This window comes from Theobroma cacao, chromosome 2 (assembly GCF_000208745.1).
Source record: "Theobroma cacao cultivar B97-61/B2 chromosome 2, Criollo_cocoa_genome_V2, whole genome shotgun sequence".
In the NCBI taxonomy this organism is placed as follows: Eukaryota; Viridiplantae; Streptophyta; class Magnoliopsida; order Malvales; family Malvaceae; genus Theobroma; species Theobroma cacao.
In genome coordinates this window covers 33,069,881-33,091,803 of record NC_030851.1, presented here as the reverse complement: position 1 = coordinate 33,091,803, position 21,923 = coordinate 33,069,881, and the positions used below count along the sequence as shown (strand labels likewise).

Sequence of the window (21,923 nt, the reverse complement as noted above, 5' to 3'; positions counted from 1 at the left end):
GCTCCAGAATTGTCAACAATGAAGCATCGGAAAATATGTCTAAAGGAGCTCAATCATTACTTGCAATGTTATCTCCAACATAATTGTTTTAAATTATGAACTGAGGCAAGAGTTTTTCATCAAATTTACATGGTAACATTATAAGCATGGTGATGGATCATATATGGTGCAGTTAATAGTACATTCTACATCTAGTGTCGCTCCCTTACCTTCCTGAGTATAGTAATTCTGTGCAAACTCATGCCTTGATCAATATTGGAATAGCAAAGAATCTGCTTGCATACTGTTCAATGCCCTGGCAAATGCTGACTCGGGTAGCATAAAGAAAATCACTTAGCAAATGTCCTTTTTGCAACCCTCTCCCCGTTCCAAGACATAATGTGTTCTTGTTGTATGGTTATAAACGCACTGGTCAGCTGTGAAAAGTTGCTTTGACCTCCTATACTATATTTGTTGAGATATAGGTTGAAGAAAACTTGAATTGAGATAGATTATGATGTGCCGGTTTAAATGACAATCATACTAGAGCATCAGTCTGTCTTCTTGTCAATCGTGCATATAAGCCATCTTTACAAAGAAGCTCACTGTGACTGCCCATCTGCAAGATAGAATGGCAGTCATGTCTTTGAGCGGCATTTTTTCATGCAAGCATTTTGCTTTCCTAACAATGACAAATATCCTAAAGTTCCAATATTAATGACAGAAAAAAGAATTGTTAAACAGTTAAAAAAATAGCCAACCTCAATGATTTGACCACCATCCATCACCACAATTCTGTCAGCAGCTTGTATTGTAGAAAGCCTGTAAATAGTGCATGGTAAGACTTTATGCTTACTGTTAAGTTACTCAAAAAGAGGATACCTGAAGCCTACCGGTGCGCAATTACTATGACAGTTCTTTTTGTTGATGAGTCACTTCTGACAGCATGAAGAACGCCCTGTACAAGGTGGCACATGAAACTTTAGGGGTGGAAACAAGTGACCGTCCCTAGTTCAATGCTCAATCTCCTAACTGGAAAAAGGGAAATAAGAATGGAGTGAGGTATCTTTATTAATAACAATAGTTACCTTAACATTGTGTTCACTCTCTGCATCCAATGCACTGGTTGCTTCATCAAGGATCAATATTGTAGGGTCTCTAAGAATGGCTCGAGCAATGGCAATTCTCTGCTTTTGTCCTCCACTGAGCAGATCATCATCAACAAGTGTGTTATACCCATTGGGGAGCAACGTGATGAAGTCATGGGCATATGCCTGCTTGGCAGCCCATTCAACATCCTCTTGCTTTACGTTTCTGGTACATCCGTATTTAATATTTGAACTAATGTCCATGCGGAAAAGTTTTGGTTCCTGGAGAAAAAGAATATATTAAGGAGGAAAGATCCCATCAAATATACTGAAGTTCAAGGCTGGAAGTAATTAGAGGACCTGTCCCACATATCCTATTTTTCCCCTCAACCACTTGATGTCCAATTCTCTGAGAGGGACGCCATCAATTAAAATCTGAAAAAAGAGGTCAAATGTAACAAGAGATTCAAATTACAGGTGTTGGAAATAAAACTGCTGAGATGCAAGCAGAAAGTACAAAATTGCCGGCTATAAACCATTTGCTGCTGGACTCTCCAAACGAAGAGCTTTCAAACATTGACAGCTTGGAAGTAATGGAACAGGATGAAGATCAAAAGAGTTCTACCTGACCATTTGTTGGCTCATAGAGACGGAGCAAAAGATTCACCAGCGTGCTTTTTCCACTACCACTGAGACCAACCTAATCAAGATTAAGTACATGGCAAATTATTGCTCATAGTCAGTGCGGAAGTGATGAAATTTTCATAAGAGTCAAGACACTTACTATAGCAACCACTTCCCCAGGATGAATTGATAAATTTATACACCGTAGGACTGGTACCTGTGGAAATGATCTGCTATTAATTGTTACCAAGTAGCTATCGTAACAATTTTACAAAGATAAAGCATGCATGCACCAAAAACTTAAGCATATAGTCTTGGGTGCTTCAGGAATCAAACAAAAGGGACTAAACCTCTCAATTACTTTGAATCGGGCAACTAGCCATGGAACGTACTGCACTAAACTTACAGCAGAAAAGAAAAACGACTGCGGCAGAGTCATAAATGCTACGATAGAAAAATGTGCTCTTTCTATTTTCATGTTTTTCTACTTTTATATGGTTCCTGAATTGGAATCTTATGAATGAGAAATGGAGGGGAAAGCTGTGTAAACCTTCCATGAAAATTGGTGTGGGAGAGAAAAGCCCCAAGAAAAGTAGCATTCCTTGCTTGAGAAGCATTTTAAGGAAGAGCTTTCACCATAGATAATGTCAAAATGGAAGGGGAAAATTCTTCCAAATTGATGCAATCTGTACGCAAGACTGCACCTGAAACAGTACATCATCTCCTCTTGAATTGTTCTTAGACGAGACAGATGTGGTCCTTAGTTGGCTGTGGTTGTGTTTGTGGATTTCAGTTGTTCCAAGGATTGGAGGGTTCGCACTTATGTAAGAGTAAAAAAATATAATATAACTAATCCCTCTATCTCTTTTTTGGACTTTTTGGAGTGAAAGAAACAGAGGGGCATTTGAGGGAGAACAGTTTTCTCGTTTAAAAAGAAAAAAAAAACCTTTAAAAGAAGAACGTTGCAATTACTGATTGCAAGTGGAAATTCTGGTTCTAGCACCATTATACCACACTAAAATTATAAAAATTACCGTCGCTATCAAAACAGAGATGTTACTTGGAGTACTAATAACGCTAAGGATGGCAAACATACCGTTTCTCTTGAAGGATATTGAAAAGATACATTTACAAACTCTATATGCCCCAGCAGCTTTTGCATTGTCATTCCTGTAAGAAAGCAATATTCAAAGTAATACAAGTTAAATGAAAGATAATATCTGCCATTGATGAAAATTTCTGCAGAGAGAAGTTGTTGTTTCTGCTGAATGGAACATTTAATTTATAGTTAAAGTAATATTTCTCACATCAAAGACTAAGGTTCTCTTGAATTTGATAAAGAAAAAATGATGTAGAACACTCACAACTGCTATTGCTACAGACATATATGTCACCCACTAATAAGTATTGCAACTACCATTATCTAAGACAAAGAGTAAACATACTTCAAAATAATTTCAAACTTTTTTCCATCCAAAACTAGTGTGAACCATAATGAAACTCGAAGTGCCATATGCAAATATAAGGAACAACATTTCTATAGCAACAACACATCCCATAATCACTAAGCCAAGCAAGATAAATGAAGAGAAGTCATCTGTTCAACCAAAAAGCTACATGCAGGGGAAATAAAAAAGTCCTAAATAAAAGTACCAGTTCAAGAGGACATGAAAGCTTCTACAAGAATACTTTTCACAATTTTGTCATGCTTTCTGATTTGCAGTTAGAATTCTGCAATCCCCAAGATGATGGAGTGCAATGGATCAAAGAAATGAACAAGAAAAAGAAGTTATGAAAGTGGATCTACAAAGTTTATAAAATTCTTGCCTTTCGATATGAATTGGTCACTGGGCATAAGATCCATCAACTGGAAGACCTTTTCACTTGCTCCAACAGATTGCATCAATGATGATACATTATCCCCAACCCACCATGTTGAATAGATTAGCCATTCACTGTATAGTATAAACTTTGTAAGTTTCTCAGCTGTTATCTGACCAGCAAGAATGTACATCCCTCCAACCAGCACAGCAATAATCTATAGAGAAAGGAGAAACAAAAAAAAGAAAAAAGAGAGGAAACTTCACAATCACAGAAGTAACTTCTGACATTCTTATTTTCTTTCATTTTCGATTTATATTTCTTTGTAAGAAAGGCCATAGATTGTAAACCTGAGTTGAGTGGTAAAGAGTGTTGAAGCTCAGATTCCAAACTCCATAAGCAGCACTTTGTCGCAAGCTTATATCAGCCAGTTTATTCAGCCAATGATTGTACCTATTAATTATAAACAGATCAATCGTTTTTCTATGTGTTATCAGGGGAAAAGATTGACAACCAATAAGACATTTGGAAGAAAGATTTTGGTAGCACAGATTACCTTTTCAGCTCTTGCTTCTCTGTTCCATAAACACGAACAGTTCTCATTAAAGAAAATGTCTCTTGAGCCACCTATGAAATAAATAGTGAGAAACCTTTTATCCTAATGTCAAAACAAGGGAAAAGAAGAAAGAATACAAACTACAGATAAAGTTTCTAATAACTACCTCATTGGCAGAAGCAGTGAATTCTTGGATTAATTTAGCTGCCTTTTTCTGATACCTAAACAAGAGGACAAAATAAAACTTTCCTCAAAGAATATTACACTTGGACAATAATCAAGACATCAATATACTCTGAAACTCAAGAATAAGAAACCGTGTGTGTGAGTGTGTATCTTAGCAAGTACAAGTCAAATTGCTCAGTTTGAACAAGGCATCATTTTTTCTGAAAATCTCAACCCATTTTCCGTTGATCTGTCTCTTCCTCCAACCATCTAAGACTTATTACATGAACTTTGCAGTATCTAATTAAAAGGTTATTAGCCTTCTGATAGATCCTTTTTCCAGCCATTATCCATTTGAATTTTATATTTAATCACACGTACTTTTTATGGATATATTTCAAATAAACTATCTTCAATTTTAGAGAAGGAAAAAGTGGTGAAACTTCAAAATCTTACAGGCCATAGACCAGCATAACTGCTGCTAGAGTAGAGCATATCACCAATGTGCATAAACCAAGTGGCCATGACAAAATCAGCAAGTAGATCAAGGCACCTGTCCCCTAAAAGAAGAATGAAGTGCTAATCAGATTCCCACAATTCCAGAAAACTCAGATGGATTAATTATTTGATCAGTGAGAAACCTGAAGAACATTTCGCAAAATCAGATTAAGATCGTTCCCAATCACACGTGACACTTGTTGACAATCTGAACCAAGCCTACTCGTTAAATCACCGACAGTTTCACCATCAAAAAAGGATATGTCCTGCAGAAAATGTGATGCAAAAATAAGTTACCTTATACACCAAAGAAACTAAAGAAATAACCTGTATGCCTTATTGATAGCAAAAATCAATAGGAAGTTGAGATTTTATATTCAGAACCTGAAGAAGAAGAGCAGAATACAGTGTTTCCCTCATTCGCTTAACCTGCAGATATTACAGGAACCAGTCAGTCCTATAAGTCATGCTCACTAAATTCACATTCAAAAATGGAAAAGAAAATTTGAATAATGGCTCCTCCAAGCTCACAAAACCACCAAACACAGGGCCCAAAGTGAAAAGCAGACAAAAGCATCGGATATGAAATAGTAAAATCATGATAAGCAAACTCACAAGGATCATATTTGCAATGCCAAAGCAGCATCCTCGCAGACCACTGAAAACAAGCAAACAGAGTAAAACATCAGTAGCTATCACCTTTTCCTTCATGAAGGAGCAAATTCCGCAAAAATACTAAGAAAAGTTCCACATTCATAGAAAGCAGCATGCAGGTGCTTGATTTGTTGCATTTTTCCATCGTAATGGCCAGAGAACTCACAGACTGGTTAGGTCATATCCAATAGTGAATCACTTTAAACATTAATATGCAGCAACAAATAATTAAGGGAAGAAATTATAGTTCAATGGAAGCATGATTTCAGTTATCTTTTAGTAGCCACTGCAAGAAAAGGTCAATGCCATGCTCATGTTGCAACTTAAGGTAGAAGGGAGATTTGACCATACTAGATTTTGACCTGCATATTCCTGCAGTAACACATATCATAATCAGAAGCCGTACATTCTGGTGGAACACTACTATTTCACCACTCTGTGCCGAAAATATTGATGCTGTCAAGTAATGTGGTATAGATATCTCCGAAAGCTGAGCCAATACACACACAAGTCAGTTAACATGATTAAAAAGCAACAACTAAAATAAAAAGTTTCCCTGCAAATTAATCCTTGGGCAACCACAGTTAAGGAAAAACAAAAGGTCCATGATTCATTCATTTCATCAAAAAACTTCAGAACTGAAATTAGCACAAATCAATCAACTAATACGAAGCAAGCAACAAAACAGATGTAAACAAAGTAAAAAAAGGACTTACTGCAGCCACAATCAGGGTGGAAAAAGCAGCGAAAATAACCAAACGATCTTTAGAAATCAACTGCCACATTCGACTAAGCGCCCGCCAAACCGTCACCGGCTTGGCCATCAATTTAAGCTCCACGTCATCGGAGAAACTCCACCAGCTCCCTCCAGGTAACACCGATTGAAGAAAATCAATCCATTTCCGAATTCTCTCACCCAACTCGACATTCTCTACACTATGCGCTCCCTCAAAATGTTCCAGATTCTTCTCTACCGAGAATCCGTTAATCGAAGACGATTTTAAAGGAGCTAAGCGATGGCTTATCCTCTTAGAAGAAATCGACACTTCACTGCTCCTGAAAAATCGGATATTCTGGTGGTTAATGAAATGAAACTTTTGCTCGTAACGAGTCGAAGAACGAAAGCAGGGCGGTAACTTTGCGTTGCAGCAAAGAGGAAGAGCCATTGGACGGGGTAATGGAGGGAGTTTGTTTGAGGATAAAGCTAAAAGTTCAAAATCTTTAGCTTCTGGCGCATGTGCTGCAGAGAAGCGCCACCGTTTTAGGCCTTAAAACGCTCGGGAAATGACAGTGAGGGAACCTTCGCTTGCTTAATTGACACAAATTCTTGCGCGTGAAAACACGTGGAAAGCGTGCGCGTTGGAGGGTCGTTTTTCTGTTTTCTTCTGAACGTTTTCTGTGAAGCGCATGGTTTCGTTGTGTTGAATCCCACACCGTTGAATCCGTCCAAATAAAACGACGGCGTTGCGTGGAGTGCTCAATTGCTCCGATGCGTGTTTGAACCGATGAGCTTTTCCGCTGCCGTAAGACAAATTGTAGGCTGCAACAGTCTCCACACACGACACTCGTCTACGTAGCGCCACGTTCACATTCTATTTGACGGTATCACCCTCGTGGATGGCACGAAATATCTTCAAACATTCGTCATTTTAATGCGAAATCCAGGGGAATTTAGTCATTAAGATAACAGCATTCTAAATATCTTCACGGCGGCTTTGTTAACTGGAAGCTCCGCATCTCACTCTCTCCTTTCTTCTTTCTCTCTCTGGAACGCCACCATGGCAGTGGTTCTTGGAAATTTAGCTTTGTTACTAGACGTGACGTCAGCGAGGACCGTTACACCTGACCGAAAATCCCGTCCCTTGGCGATCGACGTCCTTTTGAACTTACCGAAGAGAGACCCTTATTTCTTCCATGCTTCTCTTTCCAACAAGAGCCAACTCGACTCCTCGGACGGGGAGAATCGAGCTCACCGAGTGGTGGCTCGTGGCAAAGCGAATTCGAAAGTAAAGGCGGTGGATTTCGATGCTGGGTCCAGCGACGACGATGGGAACGGAAACGGCAACGGATTTGAGGAGGAAGAGGAGGAGTACGATTGGGAGAAGGAAATGAGGAAGAGAGTTAAGGAAATTGAGGAGATGAGAGAGTTGGAAAAGAAAGCGGAGGAGTTGCAGAGTAAAGCGGAAGCAGAGGAAAGTGAAGGCGAAGGTAGCGAAGAAACTGAGGAGAAAAAAAGGATGAGAGTGAGAAAAGAGCTCGAAAAGGTTTTGCCTTCTTTGCCCTGCTACCATACAAATAAACTAATCTTCAACTTCTTTTTCCTTCCAAGAAATTCTAGTTTTTTTAATCAGATATAGTTTCGTATGTGAGAACAGGTGGCTCAGGAGCAGGCAGAGAGGAGAGCAACGGCACAATTGATGTTCGAATTGGGCCAAAAGGCTTACGGGAAAGGCATGTACGGACGGGCCATTGAGTTTCTTGAAGGTGCTCTGACGATCATTCCCAGGCCAACATTATTTGGCGGTGAGGTCGGTTGATACCCTATAAGATAAGAGCTTCATGATTTTGAGGATATGGCTCTTTATTTGAATCAATGTTTGGCAAAGGAGGCAAAGACTAATGAGGGTTTTTTTTTTTTTTCTTTTTGTTTATCGGATTTCAGATTCAAATATGGCTGGCTATGGCTTATGAGGCGAATAACCGCCATGCGGACTGCATTGCTCTGTACCAGCAATTGGAGAAGAGGCACCCTAGTGTGAGCATTCGACGTCAAGCTGCTGAACTTCGCTACATCTTGCAAGCACCTAAACTCAAGATATCCCAGGAAGAAATGGTTACTATACCGCTGATTGGTTCTAGTTACGACAGGTATATTTGTTTTAGCCTTTTTTTAGGAAGGATAAGGCATAAAATAATGCACCAATAGACATTCATGAAACATACTTTTATGTGGATTGACCGGCAGTCCTCGTCAGTTGTTTACTTTTTTTTATCTAAACTGAAGTTGATAATATGTTGTTCTGAAGACTTGGCAAATGCTCATATTATTTTCCCCTGACAGTCTTATGTGTTTAGCTGGCATTGGCTTGTGTAATGGTGAATTTTGAGAATATTGTGTGGATCCTTGTCAACGCTAGCATTCTAAATTTTGATCTCTTGAAAATCTTCCTTTATCTTAAGACTAACTTATTTTTCACTTCCTGTCTCACCAACTCTTCCGAGTAGTAAATACTACTACAAATAATCCCTGTTTCATTCCTCAAAGCTCGTCTCTCGAATAAGTCATGTTCCTGTGATTGGCTGCCAACTCTTGTACCTTACTTTCACCATATAGCTTCCTGTCTTTGGGAAATTTGCTGTTCTTGCCATGAATTATGGTGTCCATGTCCATACTTCATGGTTTGCTAATGTGTCATGAACATAGTAGATAGTTGGAGGCAATAATGTTAACCATTTCACATCTATTTGGACAGCTACAGGCTCTTAGAAAGTATATAATTCAGTAGTCTTTTCTTAATCTCCAAGCAAATACTTATTCCTTAAGTTCTTCCCATGCCTAATGATCAGCTTGCTTCTTATTTGGATTGCTTTGTTCTTGATCACCATGTCAATTCTTCTTTCTGCCCTTGTCTTGTGACCAGCGTAGTTCTAGTTTCAGCTTTTGCCTATTCTTGTATTATTTTCTATCTCTGAATATTCGATTACACCATTTCTACTTCAGTAGGGAGTAAGTTGGAGCTAATCTGGAAAAAGATTTTGACAAGTATATGCATCATTGTAAAATTTCCAGCTATGCAGCAACGTGGAGTGATAAGTACAAGGACAAGGATCAGAGAAGTGGGTCGACTACCAATCAGCTTCCCTCCTCCAGAGACTTTCTAGGGGATTTTCTGGTGTGGCGGCCGCCTGTTGGACTGGAGAAGAACCAAGCTTTTTGGGTAGCTTTGACTCTATGGTTTGGCTTGGTGGGAGCTGCCCTGTTTCTACAAAGATGAATCATACAGAACACTCTCTATAGTTGTTATTGTTGGATCGTGATATGTTCATTTAATTATTTATTATGTCTTGTTAATGTGATGTTGATGCCCTTGTATTTATGAAGCAAAAAGATGTTTTCGTTCATTATTTTCGAAAGCAGACTTGAGAGGTCTGTGATTGGATAGCCAATTGGGTATGGTTTATATCTTTCTGCATACAATCCCTTCCTACTAAAACATCAAGAGCCACGGTTTCCGCCTGAAGTTGGGTGAGGATTGCCACTAGTAAACAAGTAACGTTATTTGCCCCTTTGGCAAGTGACAGAAGAATTCAGAATTTTCATTCAAATTACCCACTTCGACTTAGATGAAAATGCATGTAAGTCACTCTAAGGTTTGGGGAGAAAGAGATTGGTTATTTAGAAAATTATTGCTCAATACGTAATGCAACAAAAAATCATTTTTAATTTCCCAGATTCGCCGTGTTCCTTGATAATTCTACAAGTTTGTCATTTGCCACAACAATTACAAGGTTGGATTGCTACACAATGTCTACCTAAGCTTTATAAGGTTCCACTTCTTTGTTGTGCAAGTCTATTGTGTCCATTTCTCTAGCTAATCATAGTTTTAAGGTACATCAAATTCAAAAGGAAAATTCATATGCAATAATGCAAATGCAATTATGTTCATAGTATTTAACAAAAGGCATAATATCTAAAAAGACTTTTAAAGTATTTACCAAAATTTAAATAAATTCTTATTTTTTTCAATTAAATCTCATATTTTTATTTTGAACTAAATAAGTAATTATAATTAACGATTTGCTAACTATTGTTAGTAAAATCACTTTTCATTTTTATATTATATAATATTGATGTGACACGTTGATATATCATAATAAACAATAATATAGCATATTTATATAGTATTATAATATGATTACATAATATTTTTACCATGTCATTTTCACGTGGATATAAAATGATAGGCAACTTTGGTAATTAATTAACGGTTAGTTATAAGAACCTATTTAACTTAGAATAAAAATATAAGAATTTAATTGAATATAATAAAAAATAAAAAATTATTTAAATATATTTTAAATAGTGAAAAAAAAAGTAAACATTATATCTTAACAAAATTTCTCGTTAGACGAGCCAACCCAACAACCCCGGCAGTCTGATCAATATCACAATCCTCAAGCCCATTGCAGTACCCCTTGAAGCCCATCACTCCTCGTACCAACCCAAATGCAGACAGCCGTTAGGGCCGAACCCTCCTTAAGCCCACCACAGCCGTAAAATCCCCGAAACCCTAGAGGGCAAACCTGGAAACCAAAAACCTCCCCACTCCCCACCATTTTCCCGCACCAAAATAAATCCCCACAAGCCCTACTCTCATTTTCTCGTCCCTCAGCCGCTCCGAACCCTTCCCTCCCCAGATCCTCACCAATCCAAAAATGACAACCCGCTTCAAGAAGCACCGCAAGAAGCGCGGCCACGTGAGCGCCGGTCACGGCCGTATCGGCAAGCACCGCAAGCACCCGGGAGGTCGCGGAAACGCCGGAGGCATGCACCACCACAGGATCCTCTTCGACAAGTACCACCCTGGGTATTTTGGGAAGGTCGGTATGAGGTACTTCCACAAGCTCCGTAACAAATTCTACTGTCCCATCGTCAACATCGACAAGCTCTGGTCTCTCGTTCCACAAGACGTGAAGGTGAAAGCCAACAAGGATGCCGCGCCGATGATCGACGTGACTCAGTTCGGGTACTTTAAGGTCCTCGGAAAGGGTGTGTTACCAGAGAATCAACCGATCGTGGTTAAGGCTAAGTTGGTTTCGAAGACTGCTGAGAAGAAGATCAAGGAGGCTGGTGGTGCTGTTGTGCTCACCGCCTAGGTCAGGGTTTGTTTTTTTCTTTATTTTTGGGATCTGAATGACGATTCTGTTATACTATTATCTTGGGTTGTTTGGATTTATTTTTGAAATGAGATTTTAAATTAATGTCATTAATTTTGGCGCAATTACGTATTATGTTTGTTAAGTTTGACTTGCGTTGTTTATTTTGTTATGTTTTTCATTGTTGAATTTCGTCGGTTTAGTTCTATGATGTATATTAGATGTTGCAGTGTAAGTTAAATAGTAATCAGCTCTGGATGCAATTAATGGGGGAAATGTTGCGAATGTGTGGGATTTGATAAGGTGTAAATGATCGAATTCCGAGTGGTCCAAAAATGTTGATATTTCAATTTTTTGACATCGGTACTTGCTTGGTCTAGGATACTTAATAATCTTATGGTGGACTGAACATAGTTCTCTTCTGTGTTGGAGAATGATATGATAAAATTTAGTGATTAGATGCATTCTCTTGAGCCATTTTCTGTGCTTATGAGTAACTGTTAGGGATCAAATTGAAATCGGCCCTTTAGTTGCCTGTGTTCAATTTAAATAGCATCAGTTGCATATGTCTAATTGGAGAAAGGTGTGGGTCCTACCTTATTGGCATTAGTGGCTTACTAATCTGGGCATGGCATTTTCTCTCTTGTGCTATTGTGCATATGTCATGCTTTGTGGTCATATACCTATTCCAGAAGTTATAAGAAATAGATCATCAGAGATGCAAAAGCAGAAGAGTAAACAAGCTGTTATTGAGCCATTAAGGATGCTTATGTCACCATTGTTTGCAACAATGTAGCAAGTATTTTGAGCATGAAAGCTGTTCATATGGGGGTGTAAGCTTGGGGTAGCTGAAAATTCTATTGTAAATGATTTCTTTGATTGAAGTCCCTTATTTCCAGCATGATAAATGCATTAAGGCATAAGGATCATTTTTCTTTAGATCTATGTGTTGAGAGCATCACTTTTTGCTGCACAACTGGGATTCAATAGCGACTCAACATTTTTTTTGTTGGGGAAGAGGTTGGAAAAACTGTGCCCCATTCTGCATATCACAGATAATTGGTTTTCTTTATTAGGTTTATCCTTAACATGATTCCTCAATTAAGATTGTCTGCAATGGCCAGATTTAAACAGGCTTAGGTTGCCCTGCCTCTTGCAGCACATTGCATCGAAGATGCCTGTGATGCTTTTATCAGGCTTGCATAGGATTTGTTTGGGGAGATCAATAAATTAATTGACTTATGCTACTTGCCTATAAGAGAATTATCAGCCTTTCTCCTGTTATAAACTGAATATGTGTTGTATAATACGGTTATGGTTATGGCCTTGTAGTTTTTTAATGGTGTCTGAAAGGCAGTTAATGGCCTAAAATGAGTGGTTTTGTGGTCACATATTGAGAATGAGAAATTTGATGTTGGTTTATATTACTTATAAATCATTTTATTTCTAGACTTTTACACAGCCATATGTTCTTCCCTGCCAGTTATCATGAACTTTAAGAGAAAGAATCCCACCTCAAATGGATACTAAAACTGGTGGCGAAATGACCGTACACTATCTCTTTTCATTGTTCTATTATTGTTCCAAAGAGAAATTTGAGAGAATCCCGTCACAACTCACAATGGGTACTAAAAATTTGTTGGTGAAATGGCAGTGCAATATCTCTCTTCATTGTTCTACGTTGCCCTCTCTGAATTCTGTGTGTCCTCCCCACTTCCTTATCCTGTCTTCAGCAATCGAAGCCTGCACACAGCATCAAAGTTGGCATGGATTAGTGCTTACCGGGACTAGTTTTAACCTGGGCAGGTCGCGCAGTGGAATTCCAAAATGCTTAGAGGATTGGTACTTTTGTAATTTTGTTGTTTATTTTTCTTACAAAAAAATTTAAAAGGAAAAAAAGTACAAAATTAAAAATTAAAAGAACAAATTATAGCTCAATGGAATTTGAATGTTACCTCTTTGTTCCAATTGGTTTTATAAATCATCCCAAAAAGGACACAAGTCTGCACAGCTGTGCCAGATATCATTCCACACCAAATTCCCTGAAAGTATATGGGATACCAACCATTGCATTTACATTTCCATAAAGTGTTAAATGGACGTAGAATAGGTTAGACAAGGGAAGAGAATCACCTTAACACCCATGTTGAATGTGAAACCCAATATGAGACCCAGAGGAACCCCAAAGATATAGTAACACCCAATGTTTACATAAGCAACGAAAGCTTGCCATCCAGCTCCGACGGCCACCCCTGCCCCATCCATCCCCACAAATTAATTAAAATGCCAAACGTAAATTTGTTTTCTCTACAAAAAAAAAAAAAAAAAAGGAATAATAATTGCTATCTTTCAAACCTGAGAGAACGGGTTGAACATTGTTAAGCGTAATGCAAAAGGCCAACAATGGCGTTAGCTCTTTGACAACTTGTTTGACTTGTGTATTGGTTGAAAATAAGTCTGGGTATTTGTCCCGAAAGATAATCAGAACGGCCGCGATGGCCAGACCGATCATAAACGAAGATATCACAGCCACTACCAATGCAAGTTTTGCTTTCCTCGGATGTCCTGCCCCCAGTTCATTTGACACTCTCACACTGTAAAAGTTTTACGCTGATCAGAAACACTTTGACCTAAACTGTTTCAAATGATTCGTGATATCGCTGGTTTCTGGAGTGTTCACGTCGTACGTACCTTACAGCCACATTCATCCCCAGAGCTACCATGACCGTCCAGCCCAGAATGTTACAGCTGCAAATTTGGCAGCTTTGTTAGGAGAAAGGCAGAAAGAAACAATTAAAATATAATGGAGAAGAAAACGATTTTGCTCTTGTTTCTAATGCATTATAATTATTCAAGATAAAAAAAAAAAAATGGGGCTCCGACTCTGATTAGAAATTACATAAACTTAGTATTGACCAAAGGTTTCATGAACGAGAGCCCATTTAACTGGTGAACTGAAATTCTTTTGCGTACCATTAAATATGAAACCAAAAAAGTTTTGTTTCCACATATATCGAGGAGATAATAAAGGTTCTTCGATCTTCCCCAAAGGCCGATACGTATCTTTCGAAACGAGGGAGAAAGAGGGGACTATTTTTTATTATTTACGCCAATCACTTGCGTCATTTTTGCACCATTAAAAGAGTAAATTATTGTTGAATAATTTATGGAAAATCAGTGAAGTCAAGCTCACCATATGGACAAGGCATCTACAGAAACTTCTGCGTTCTTTAAATATCCGGCAAAGAGTATTAGTGCCATAAAATACCATACCTCCAGGCTACACAAGATGTTAACACAAAATGGAACATATCAAAACATCGATTAAGCAAAGTTTAAATATCCTAATGTGAATAAAGATTAACAAAATGCTTTATGCATGCATCAAAGTAGTAAGACACAGTTAGATGGAACTACCATGTGTATATAATATCATTTATACGCCTAAAATTAAGCAGCAGCAGCAGTAATAGTAGTAATGATCTAACTATTAGGATACGTATAGGTGGAAATGCAATGTGGATATTATATATATATATATAAATTTTGGTTATATACGTATAGGCAAAATGAGGGGAAGAGACTAAGTAATTCCGCCACCATAAGGTTGGTGGCTCGTCGTGAGTACTAGGGCCTAGCCAGGCCAAAGCCCAAAACCATGCAAGTTATGACAAAATCAATTAAAATAGTGTCATATATCAATTCTTCAAGAACTGTATAATAAGGAATAATATATATATATATATATAAATATATATTTATAATATGGATGTGGAGAATAATATGCCCAGAGCAGTAGGCAAAGTAGTTTACCGAGAAGTGAGAACAGTAGTTGAAAGTTGAAAAAGTTTGTTACAATATCTCAAATTCTTATTTTCTCACCAGAGCATGACGGCTGAAGCCAGAGATAACCTAACAAATCCCCACAAGTTTTGAAAAGCCTTCCATGAAAATCCGGTCCATGCGCGCCCACATGTCCCACTAGTAATATACGAGAACTGAGCCGCAACTATGAAAATCCACGACGCATTTAACACCAGGGCTGCACCTACCAGCCCCCACCCCAGTCTTAACATCAAGAGCCAGCTGAAAACCGTGTGCAAAACCAAGGCTGCAGCTGCAATCACGGCCATGACCATGATCTTGCTCTGTGACTGCAGAAACTTGGCGATGGGGAAATTCATGGCATAAGCGAATAACTGTGGTATCATCCATATTGCAAAAGTCCCAGCCGCCTTTGATATTTCCTCAGTCTGGCCTATCAGCTTCAAAATTTGTTCCGCGAATATGTATAAAAAGAGAAGGACCAAAGCTGTTGAGTTAAGGATGATCCATGATCTTTGCATGTAAACCCCTAGCATGTCAATATGCCCTGCTCCAAACGCTTGACCGCATAAGGTTTCAAGCGCGCTTCCCATACCAAGCTGATTACGTTAAAGCAGTATATATCATCAACTAAGTTGTTATATGTGTCTATAATCAGAAACAATTAAACATGAAAGTCAAATTATATATATATATATATATATATATATATATATATATGACTTTGTTATGGATGTACTAATATGATATATATATATATATACCATAACACCGAAGGAGAAACCGGCGATGACTGAGTTTTCAACGGAGACTGCGGCGAGGGCAAGAGTCCCAACGTGGCCGGCGAAGACTTGAGTGATGGCACCGAGGGAGTATTTGCAGATGGAGGTGAACATGGCAGGGCCAGCTAGGTACCATAGCTTCTTGGATTCGGCAAAGCATTCTCTGAAGAAGTGGCAGACGCCAGTGATCGGAGGGATGTCTTGGGAGCCGGCGATGAAGATGGAAGAGGTGTTATCTGCTTTTGGTTGTGGCCGTGTATGCTCTTCCTGGGTGGGGGAGAGTAGCGGCTCTATTGCTTCTGCCATTCGGGAGAGAGAGAGAAGGAATTGGTTTGGTGTAATAAGCACTTAAGAACTAGGCGGTGTTTGGTATACATGTGTCTAATTAAATTATATTAAAGTATTTATTTTAAAATAAATCAAAACAATGCAAGTTACAATTTAATCATATTAAAGCAAATGAATGTAAGGTGATTATTTGAGAACCTAATGCAATATCAGATTATAACATACTTTGCAATTTTTATCACTTTCAAAAAAATTTAAAAATTAAAAATATTTTTAAATTTTAAAAAAATCCAAAAGTTTTAAAAAGCATAAAAATATTTTATAATTTTTAGAAATTCCAAAACTTTTTTTATAAAACTAAAAATAATTTTTAATTATTAAAAAAATTCTAGAACAATAAAAAATAGAATTAATTTATATTTTTAAGAAATTATAAAAGATTAGAAACTACAAAAAATAAAAAGTATATTTAAGATTTTTGGAAAAATAGAAAATATTCTTTTATTCTCATAATTTTTTAAAATTATAAAAATTATTTCCTCTCTATAATTTTTAATAAACTTTTAAAAATAAAAAAATATTTTTTTACTTTCAATGTTTTTTTCAAAAAGTCTCTTTCATTTTTTTATTTTTTAGTTTTTTCTAAAAAGAATTTTTCCATTTTTAATGTTTTAGGAATATTTCAAAATAATAATAATAACAATATCTAAAATTTTCAAAATTGCTAACAAATAAAAAATTATTTTCTAATTAATATTAACATGGATTTGTCCGATGCTTGGTTATTTGTTGAAAATTTTATTTAAGAGATGATATCATATAAAAGTTTACAATAAAAAAATACAAGTATATTAAACTTGAATTTTAAAAACGAGCTTAGTGGGTTACTTAAAGAGGAAGAGACCATGGGGAGACAAAGGTCCTATGTTGAATGGTTAAAAGTGAGAGATAAGAATACAAAATTCTTCCAGAGTAGAGCCTTTGAAACAAAAAGGAAGAATACAATATGGGCTCTAAATAGGATAATGATGTATGGGTGGACTCAAATGCCAAAGTGTTAAGAGAAATGGAAGATTGTTTTGTCGAATATTTTTACCTCATCTACTCCACAAGTGATAGAAGAAGTCTTAACCTTTGTGCAACCAAAATTCAATGATGATATGATAGCAGTTTTGGATGTTGAGATTAGTTTTGATGAGGTGAGGTGTGCTATGTTCTAGATGAACCCAATAAAGGCTCCAGGTCCAGATGGCTACCTTACTCTGTTTTACCATAAATATTGGGATAAATTGGGTAATTGCATACATCGATTGGTGATTGATTTTTTAGATTGAAGATTGGATAATTCAGATATTAATCATACCCATACAGTGCTTGTTACGAAGATAAATCAATAGGAAAGGTAAGTCAGTTTCGACCTATTAGTTTAAGTAATGTGCTTTACATAATTGCATCTAAAGTTTTGACCAATAGATTGAAAACAATTATAGCTTTGTGTTGTTGATTTCTCACGTAAGTGCATGTATAATTAACAAGTAATATAGAAAAATGTAGAATCAGTTCTTATGGAGAATTGAATTAATCCCTACTTGTTAACTACTAAAATTAACACATTCTAATCTTATCTAAACAATTAATTTAAAATTATTAAAATAACAATTAAAACTAATAAACTGAAACTAAAATTAAATAGTAAATTTGTTTTATAGAACTCTCTTAACTATCAGACCTAAGATTATGATTTTCCTCAATTCTTCATTTGAATATTGTCTCTCTTTCTCAACTTAGTTTAATAGATTAAGTTGTTAACCTAGAGTCCTAAATTATTTACAAGTCTTTGTTGAGTTTAATAGATTTATTAAGCTTGTGTTCTAATCTTTGCAACTTATGGCTTATATGTGTATATTTACCCTATATGCAAATCAAGCCACCTAATCAATTAAGTGCATTCGATCATACACTATTCTACTAAAGGTCTACTTAAATTTCCTTCGTCAAGGTTTAACTTAGGTTTCTAATTCAATCTAATTGGTAGCCAATCAACTAGAAGCATTAAGACTAGAATAGAATAAACAACTTAAAACTATCAAATATAAGCAAAAGAGAGATAAATAATTTAGAATACGTATTGGTTTGAATTATAATCTTAGATAAATAAATTAGTTCCCCATCAAGTCACACGTCATCATCAAATAAAGTTTAAACATTAAAACCAAACCCAAGAAAATAAAAAAACAACAAAAAGATAAAAGAAACCTAAGAGTTGCAATCTTGATCTCCAAATCTTCTTGAATCCCTCGATTTCGTCTCAACTTCAATAAGATTTTTTCAATGATTTTGTAGCTTGAATCCAAGCTCTAAATTTGATGTTTCGTGTTTGATTGATTCATTTAAAAGTGCCCTTCAAAGATTTCTTTTTTATAAGGCTACAAAATGTAACCAAAATAGAAGTCTAAACTCACTTAAATTCTAAGTTCTACGTTGGGCAAGAAAGAAGTGTATTTGAACAAGGAAATCTTCATCTTCATCAGATCACGTGCTGCTACTATGAAAAGGTTTTTGACCACCTTCAAGACCAAACTGAGTAAAATAGTAAACATGAAAGGTGTAGCTTTTTCTCTTAGCTTTCCAATGGCTCAAGAATCACCTCATTTGGAGTTTTGTAAAGAGAGTTATGGTCGAAATACTAAGACGTGTAGTGAAAGTCTACACCTTTGAAATTCTCTCCTACTTCCATTAAAAATCCTTCAATTAAAAGTTCTTCTTTAATAAATATCTACAAAAGCACAAATAAATCAATAATAATTATCTTGGGCACATTAACACCAATTTAAGCACAAATTTAACTAAGATTAGATTGACTCACCTAATTAATTAACTTAAAATAATTAGATAAAACTTACTAATTTATATGAATTACTATAAAAACTAAGTTAAATTATAATCAAAATTAAGTCTAAATAACTATACATCATAGAGTTATCACACCCTTAAACTTAAGATTTTGTTAGTCCTCAAGAAAACCATAGAAAAGAAAGTAACAAAAATCAATTTAAATGGTGAAAACAAAATAGATAAAGCAACTACTAGAGATAAAGTGGATCAGCTCAATGATCTCTCATAATTTCCTCAAAAGTATATCGATCAACTTAAAATTTAAGAAAAAATATAGGCATCATTTAAATTTATGTTTCAATTCCAATGCAAGCATATTCTTGAATGGATTTCCATGTAAGTGTGTAAAATCTTTTATCAAGAATATCATAATGTCCGGATTAGTTTATGCCAATCAAAATTTCAAATTAGTACTAAAATTTCATAGGTTTATTTTTCATCTCTCTCTCCACTAATGTAGACTATATAAAGCTAGAGAACAATAGGACTTTATAAAGTTTGTAATGTATGGCTAGGGTCAAAGTAGGATAAATAAAATAATATGGTTCAAATCACCCTAAGCACATAATTATTCAAGGACCTATATAAAGCTCTATTTTCCTTCTCCACATACACCTTTTCTTTTTTTTTTTCAACACTTTATTCTACTTTTTCTTGTCTCTTTTTTGTTTTTTCAATTCCATAATTTTACACTCCCAAACTTATTTTTCTTTGTATTGGAAGTTGTGGATTGATTTTCAATATTTTGAATTTTTTTTTCAGTAACTTCACCTTTCTACCTTTTTCAACATATACTTTAATCTATTTTTCCTAAAACAATATAAATGCTTAGGAGTGAGGGTTGCAAAATTATAAATTTTACTTGAAGGTTAGGCTCAATTATTATGTGGTTAAATAAAGAAAATGGAAATTAGGCTCAATGGGGTACACTAGGGATAAAAATATATCAAAGTTAGCTTGAAAAACTCAAACGGTTCAAAGATAGTCTAAATCATATCCCTAACTAAGTATTGCCTAGGATTTCACCTCGAGAGAGAATCAAGCAAATTCTAGAATTCATAACATAATTCAAAATTTTATATCAACATAAACCTTCTCTAAATATTCACAATAATTTAAAGCAAAAGATAAAGTGCTCAAAATTGTGAAAATCACATCCTAACAATGATACTAAACAAAAGAATTTAGCATGAACCAAACAATATCCTTATTCATCAAAAGTTAAATATTCAAGACGACTAATTATCATCATTGGACAGGGAGATCATCGAAAAATTTGGCACAACTCTGCTCTATATTCCTAAAAATTCAAGCAAGCATAAAAAATAAATTCAACTAATCCTAAAAATAAATTTATATGATTAACTAATCCTAATTACTTAAAGTATAAATAAACATGAAAATAAAATAAAATTTAAAACTTCCACAGAATATTCACTAATAGAAAAATAACTTCATCCCCCCAAACTTAAACTAAACACTATCCTCAATGTTAGAAAAAATAAAAGAAAGGTAAAAGAATACTTCTTTGTTAGTTGGATGAATCAGGAGAAGCTTTAATCCTCTTTTTTTTCCTCATTGTCACTTGTAAGAGGATTTTTTTCACTAAAATAAATAAATAAATAAATAGAGATTAATGAAGAAAAATAAATAAATAAAATAAAAAAACTTTAAAGAAAGAAAAAAAAAAGAGTTTCAAAAGCTTGGGTTGCCTTTCAAGAAGTGCTTCTTTATAGTTAATAGCTTGACTTTGGTTGAGGTCTTCTTTCACGAAGTTTGAGTTTGCATGGAAAAGCTTGAGGTGTAAGAATAGTCACATCCTAAGATGAGGTTGTAGTGGTTTTAACTCAAGATTTGGTGCTTGCTCAACCCAAGGTGGTGAAATAGGCTGACTTTTACCTAACTTATCAAATTGAGTTCTTGAATAATGCACTTTTGGTATAGCTTTCAAAACATGTGTAACATTTGTGAGTTCTTCATTCTTGTCCTTTGTTGTTGCATCTTGAACCAAACAAGCTTCAAAAAGTTTCTTTGGATTTTTCATACCAATAGTCTCCTTAGGTAACTCATCAACTATATCTAGAAAGAATGGGAGGCACATATGACTTGACTTATGCTAGTGTAGATACTTCCTCCTCTTGCTTAATTTCTTCATCTTGAACTTGATTTGAGGAAGTATTCTCTTAATCTACCTTATCTCCATCATCTTGAAGTCTATCATTGATGGCACTAGTTAGTTGACTTATTTGTGTTTCAAGATTTCTGATTGATGCTGCTTGACTTTGAATGAAGGCATCTTCTTTGTCATGAAGGCTTCAGTTTTTTCATGAAGGTCTCAATCTTTGTCATGAATTACATGAATATATCCTCCATTGAAGGCTTATTCTCAAGCATAAATGTCACTACCCAAATTCTGAGCCATGACCGGAGCATGGGCCCAATGGAGGTAGTCCACTAAGCCCAAGCAAGCCTATTAATATGATCTGTTCATCATTCCATCAAGTTGCTAAATCACATTTCATAACTTCAAATCAAAATAATACTAAGCATTTCCAACTTGTAGTGGCATTACTAATCAAAGATACAGGTATTGTCTAAACATACGTCTTAATAATTTATGTCGTAACGTGCGGGTCCGTTGGAACCCGACCGCTATACGATGAACTGTGAAAACTCACTAAAAAATTAAACTAGGAGTCGCCACCAATCTTTTTTTTTACTAGGTGTGATTGGCCACCTATTGACTCGATTCTAATCGATGCAAACTTAAATTAATTTTAAGCCCACCGAAAAGAACCTTAAACCGGTCTACAATTTTCTGGATCTAGGTTCGGGAGTGCGGTTACGCCCGGGGAAGGATTAGCACCCCTC

The 21,923-nt window shown here is 35.9% G+C and overlaps 4 protein-coding genes across 5 annotated transcripts; 2 read left to right on the top strand and 2 right to left on the bottom strand.

Annotated features, from left to right (window-relative positions):
- LOC18609555 (ABC transporter B family member 26, chloroplastic) lies at window positions 27-6,844 on the bottom strand. Its single transcript, XM_007044730.2, has 18 exons — window positions 6,102-6,844; window positions 5,748-5,875; window positions 5,347-5,389; window positions 5,116-5,160; window positions 4,875-4,997; window positions 4,690-4,793; window positions 4,235-4,289; window positions 4,069-4,139; window positions 3,863-3,965; window positions 3,519-3,729; window positions 2,788-2,861; window positions 1,852-1,908; window positions 1,693-1,767; window positions 1,428-1,502; window positions 1,068-1,349; window positions 873-937; window positions 741-801; window positions 27-598 (listed from the first exon to the last, which is right to left on the bottom strand). The coding sequence occupies exons 1-18, from the start codon at window positions 6,549-6,551 to the stop codon at window positions 518-520; spliced, it is 2,103 nt and encodes a 700-aa protein (XP_007044792.2). The 5' UTR covers window positions 6,552-6,844; the 3' UTR covers window positions 27-517.
- LOC18609554 lies at window positions 6,921-9,547 on the top strand. The gene is made up of 4 exons (XM_007044729.2): window positions 6,921-7,649; window positions 7,761-7,913; window positions 8,048-8,253; window positions 9,176-9,547. The coding sequence occupies exons 1-4, from the start codon at window positions 7,164-7,166 to the stop codon at window positions 9,378-9,380; spliced, it is 1,050 nt and encodes a 349-aa protein (XP_007044791.2). The 5' UTR covers window positions 6,921-7,163; the 3' UTR covers window positions 9,381-9,547.
- LOC18609553 (60S ribosomal protein L27a-3) lies at window positions 10,697-11,394 on the top strand. The gene has a single exon (XM_018116385.1). The coding sequence runs from the start codon at window positions 10,822-10,824 to the stop codon at window positions 11,260-11,262; it is 441 nt and encodes a 146-aa protein (XP_017971874.1). The 5' UTR covers window positions 10,697-10,821; the 3' UTR covers window positions 11,263-11,394.
- LOC18609549 (protein DETOXIFICATION 29) lies at window positions 11,251-16,216 on the bottom strand. Of its 2 annotated transcripts, XM_018116383.1 has the most exons (8): window positions 15,852-16,216; window positions 15,145-15,686; window positions 14,456-14,542; window positions 13,954-14,010; window positions 13,618-13,856; window positions 13,396-13,514; window positions 13,218-13,304; window positions 11,251-13,005 (listed from the first exon to the last, which is right to left on the bottom strand). In XM_018116383.1, exons 1-8 carry the CDS (start codon window positions 16,173-16,175, stop codon window positions 12,931-12,933), a joined length of 1,530 nt encoding a protein of 509 aa, XP_017971872.1. In that variant the 5' UTR covers window positions 16,176-16,216; the 3' UTR covers window positions 11,251-12,930. The 2 variants fall into 2 exon arrangements, with proteins under 2 accessions (XP_017971872.1, XP_017971873.1); XM_018116384.1 differs by lacking the exon at window positions 14,456-14,542.

What these genes read in the sequence shown, in the direction of transcription:
- LOC18609555 (XM_007044730.2), bottom strand. Translation starts at nt 6,551, where the DNA reads ATGGCTCTTCCTCTTTGCTGCAACGCAAAGTTACCGCCCTGCTTTCGT. An exon ending in CCACCCTGATTGTGGCTGCA is followed by an intron (nt 5,876 to 6,101) that starts GTAAGTCCTTTT and finishes GTATTGGCTCAG; the next exon opens with CTTTCGGAGATATCTATACC. An exon ending in CTGGGGAAGTGGTTGCTATA is followed by an intron (nt 1,768 to 1,851) that starts GTAAGTGTCTTG and finishes AATCTTGATTAG; the next exon opens with GTTGGTCTCAGTGGTAGTGG.
- LOC18609554 (XM_007044729.2), top strand. Translation starts at nt 7,164, where the DNA reads ATGGCAGTGGTTCTTGGAAATTTAGCTTTGTTACTAGACGTGACGTCA. An exon ending in TGAGAAAAGAGCTCGAAAAG is followed by an intron (nt 7,650 to 7,760) that starts GTTTTGCCTTCT and finishes ATGTGAGAACAG; the next exon opens with GTGGCTCAGGAGCAGGCAGA. An exon ending in ATTGGTTCTAGTTACGACAG is followed by an intron (nt 8,254 to 9,175) that starts GTATATTTGTTT and finishes TAAAATTTCCAG; the next exon opens with CTATGCAGCAACGTGGAGTG.
- LOC18609553 (XM_018116385.1), top strand. Translation starts at nt 10,822, where the DNA reads ATGACAACCCGCTTCAAGAAGCACCGCAAGAAGCGCGGCCACGTGAGC.
- LOC18609549 (XM_018116383.1), bottom strand. Translation starts at nt 16,175, where the DNA reads ATGGCAGAAGCAATAGAGCCGCTACTCTCCCCCACCCAGGAAGAGCAT. An exon ending in TGTTCAACCCGTTCTCTCAG is followed by an intron (nt 13,515 to 13,617) that starts GTTTGAAAGATA and finishes TGGATGGGGCAG; the next exon opens with GGGTGGCCGTCGGAGCTGGA. An exon ending in CATTCAACATGGGTGTTAAG is followed by an intron (nt 13,305 to 13,395) that starts GTGATTCTCTTC and finishes ATATACTTTCAG; the next exon opens with GGAATTTGGTGTGGAATGAT.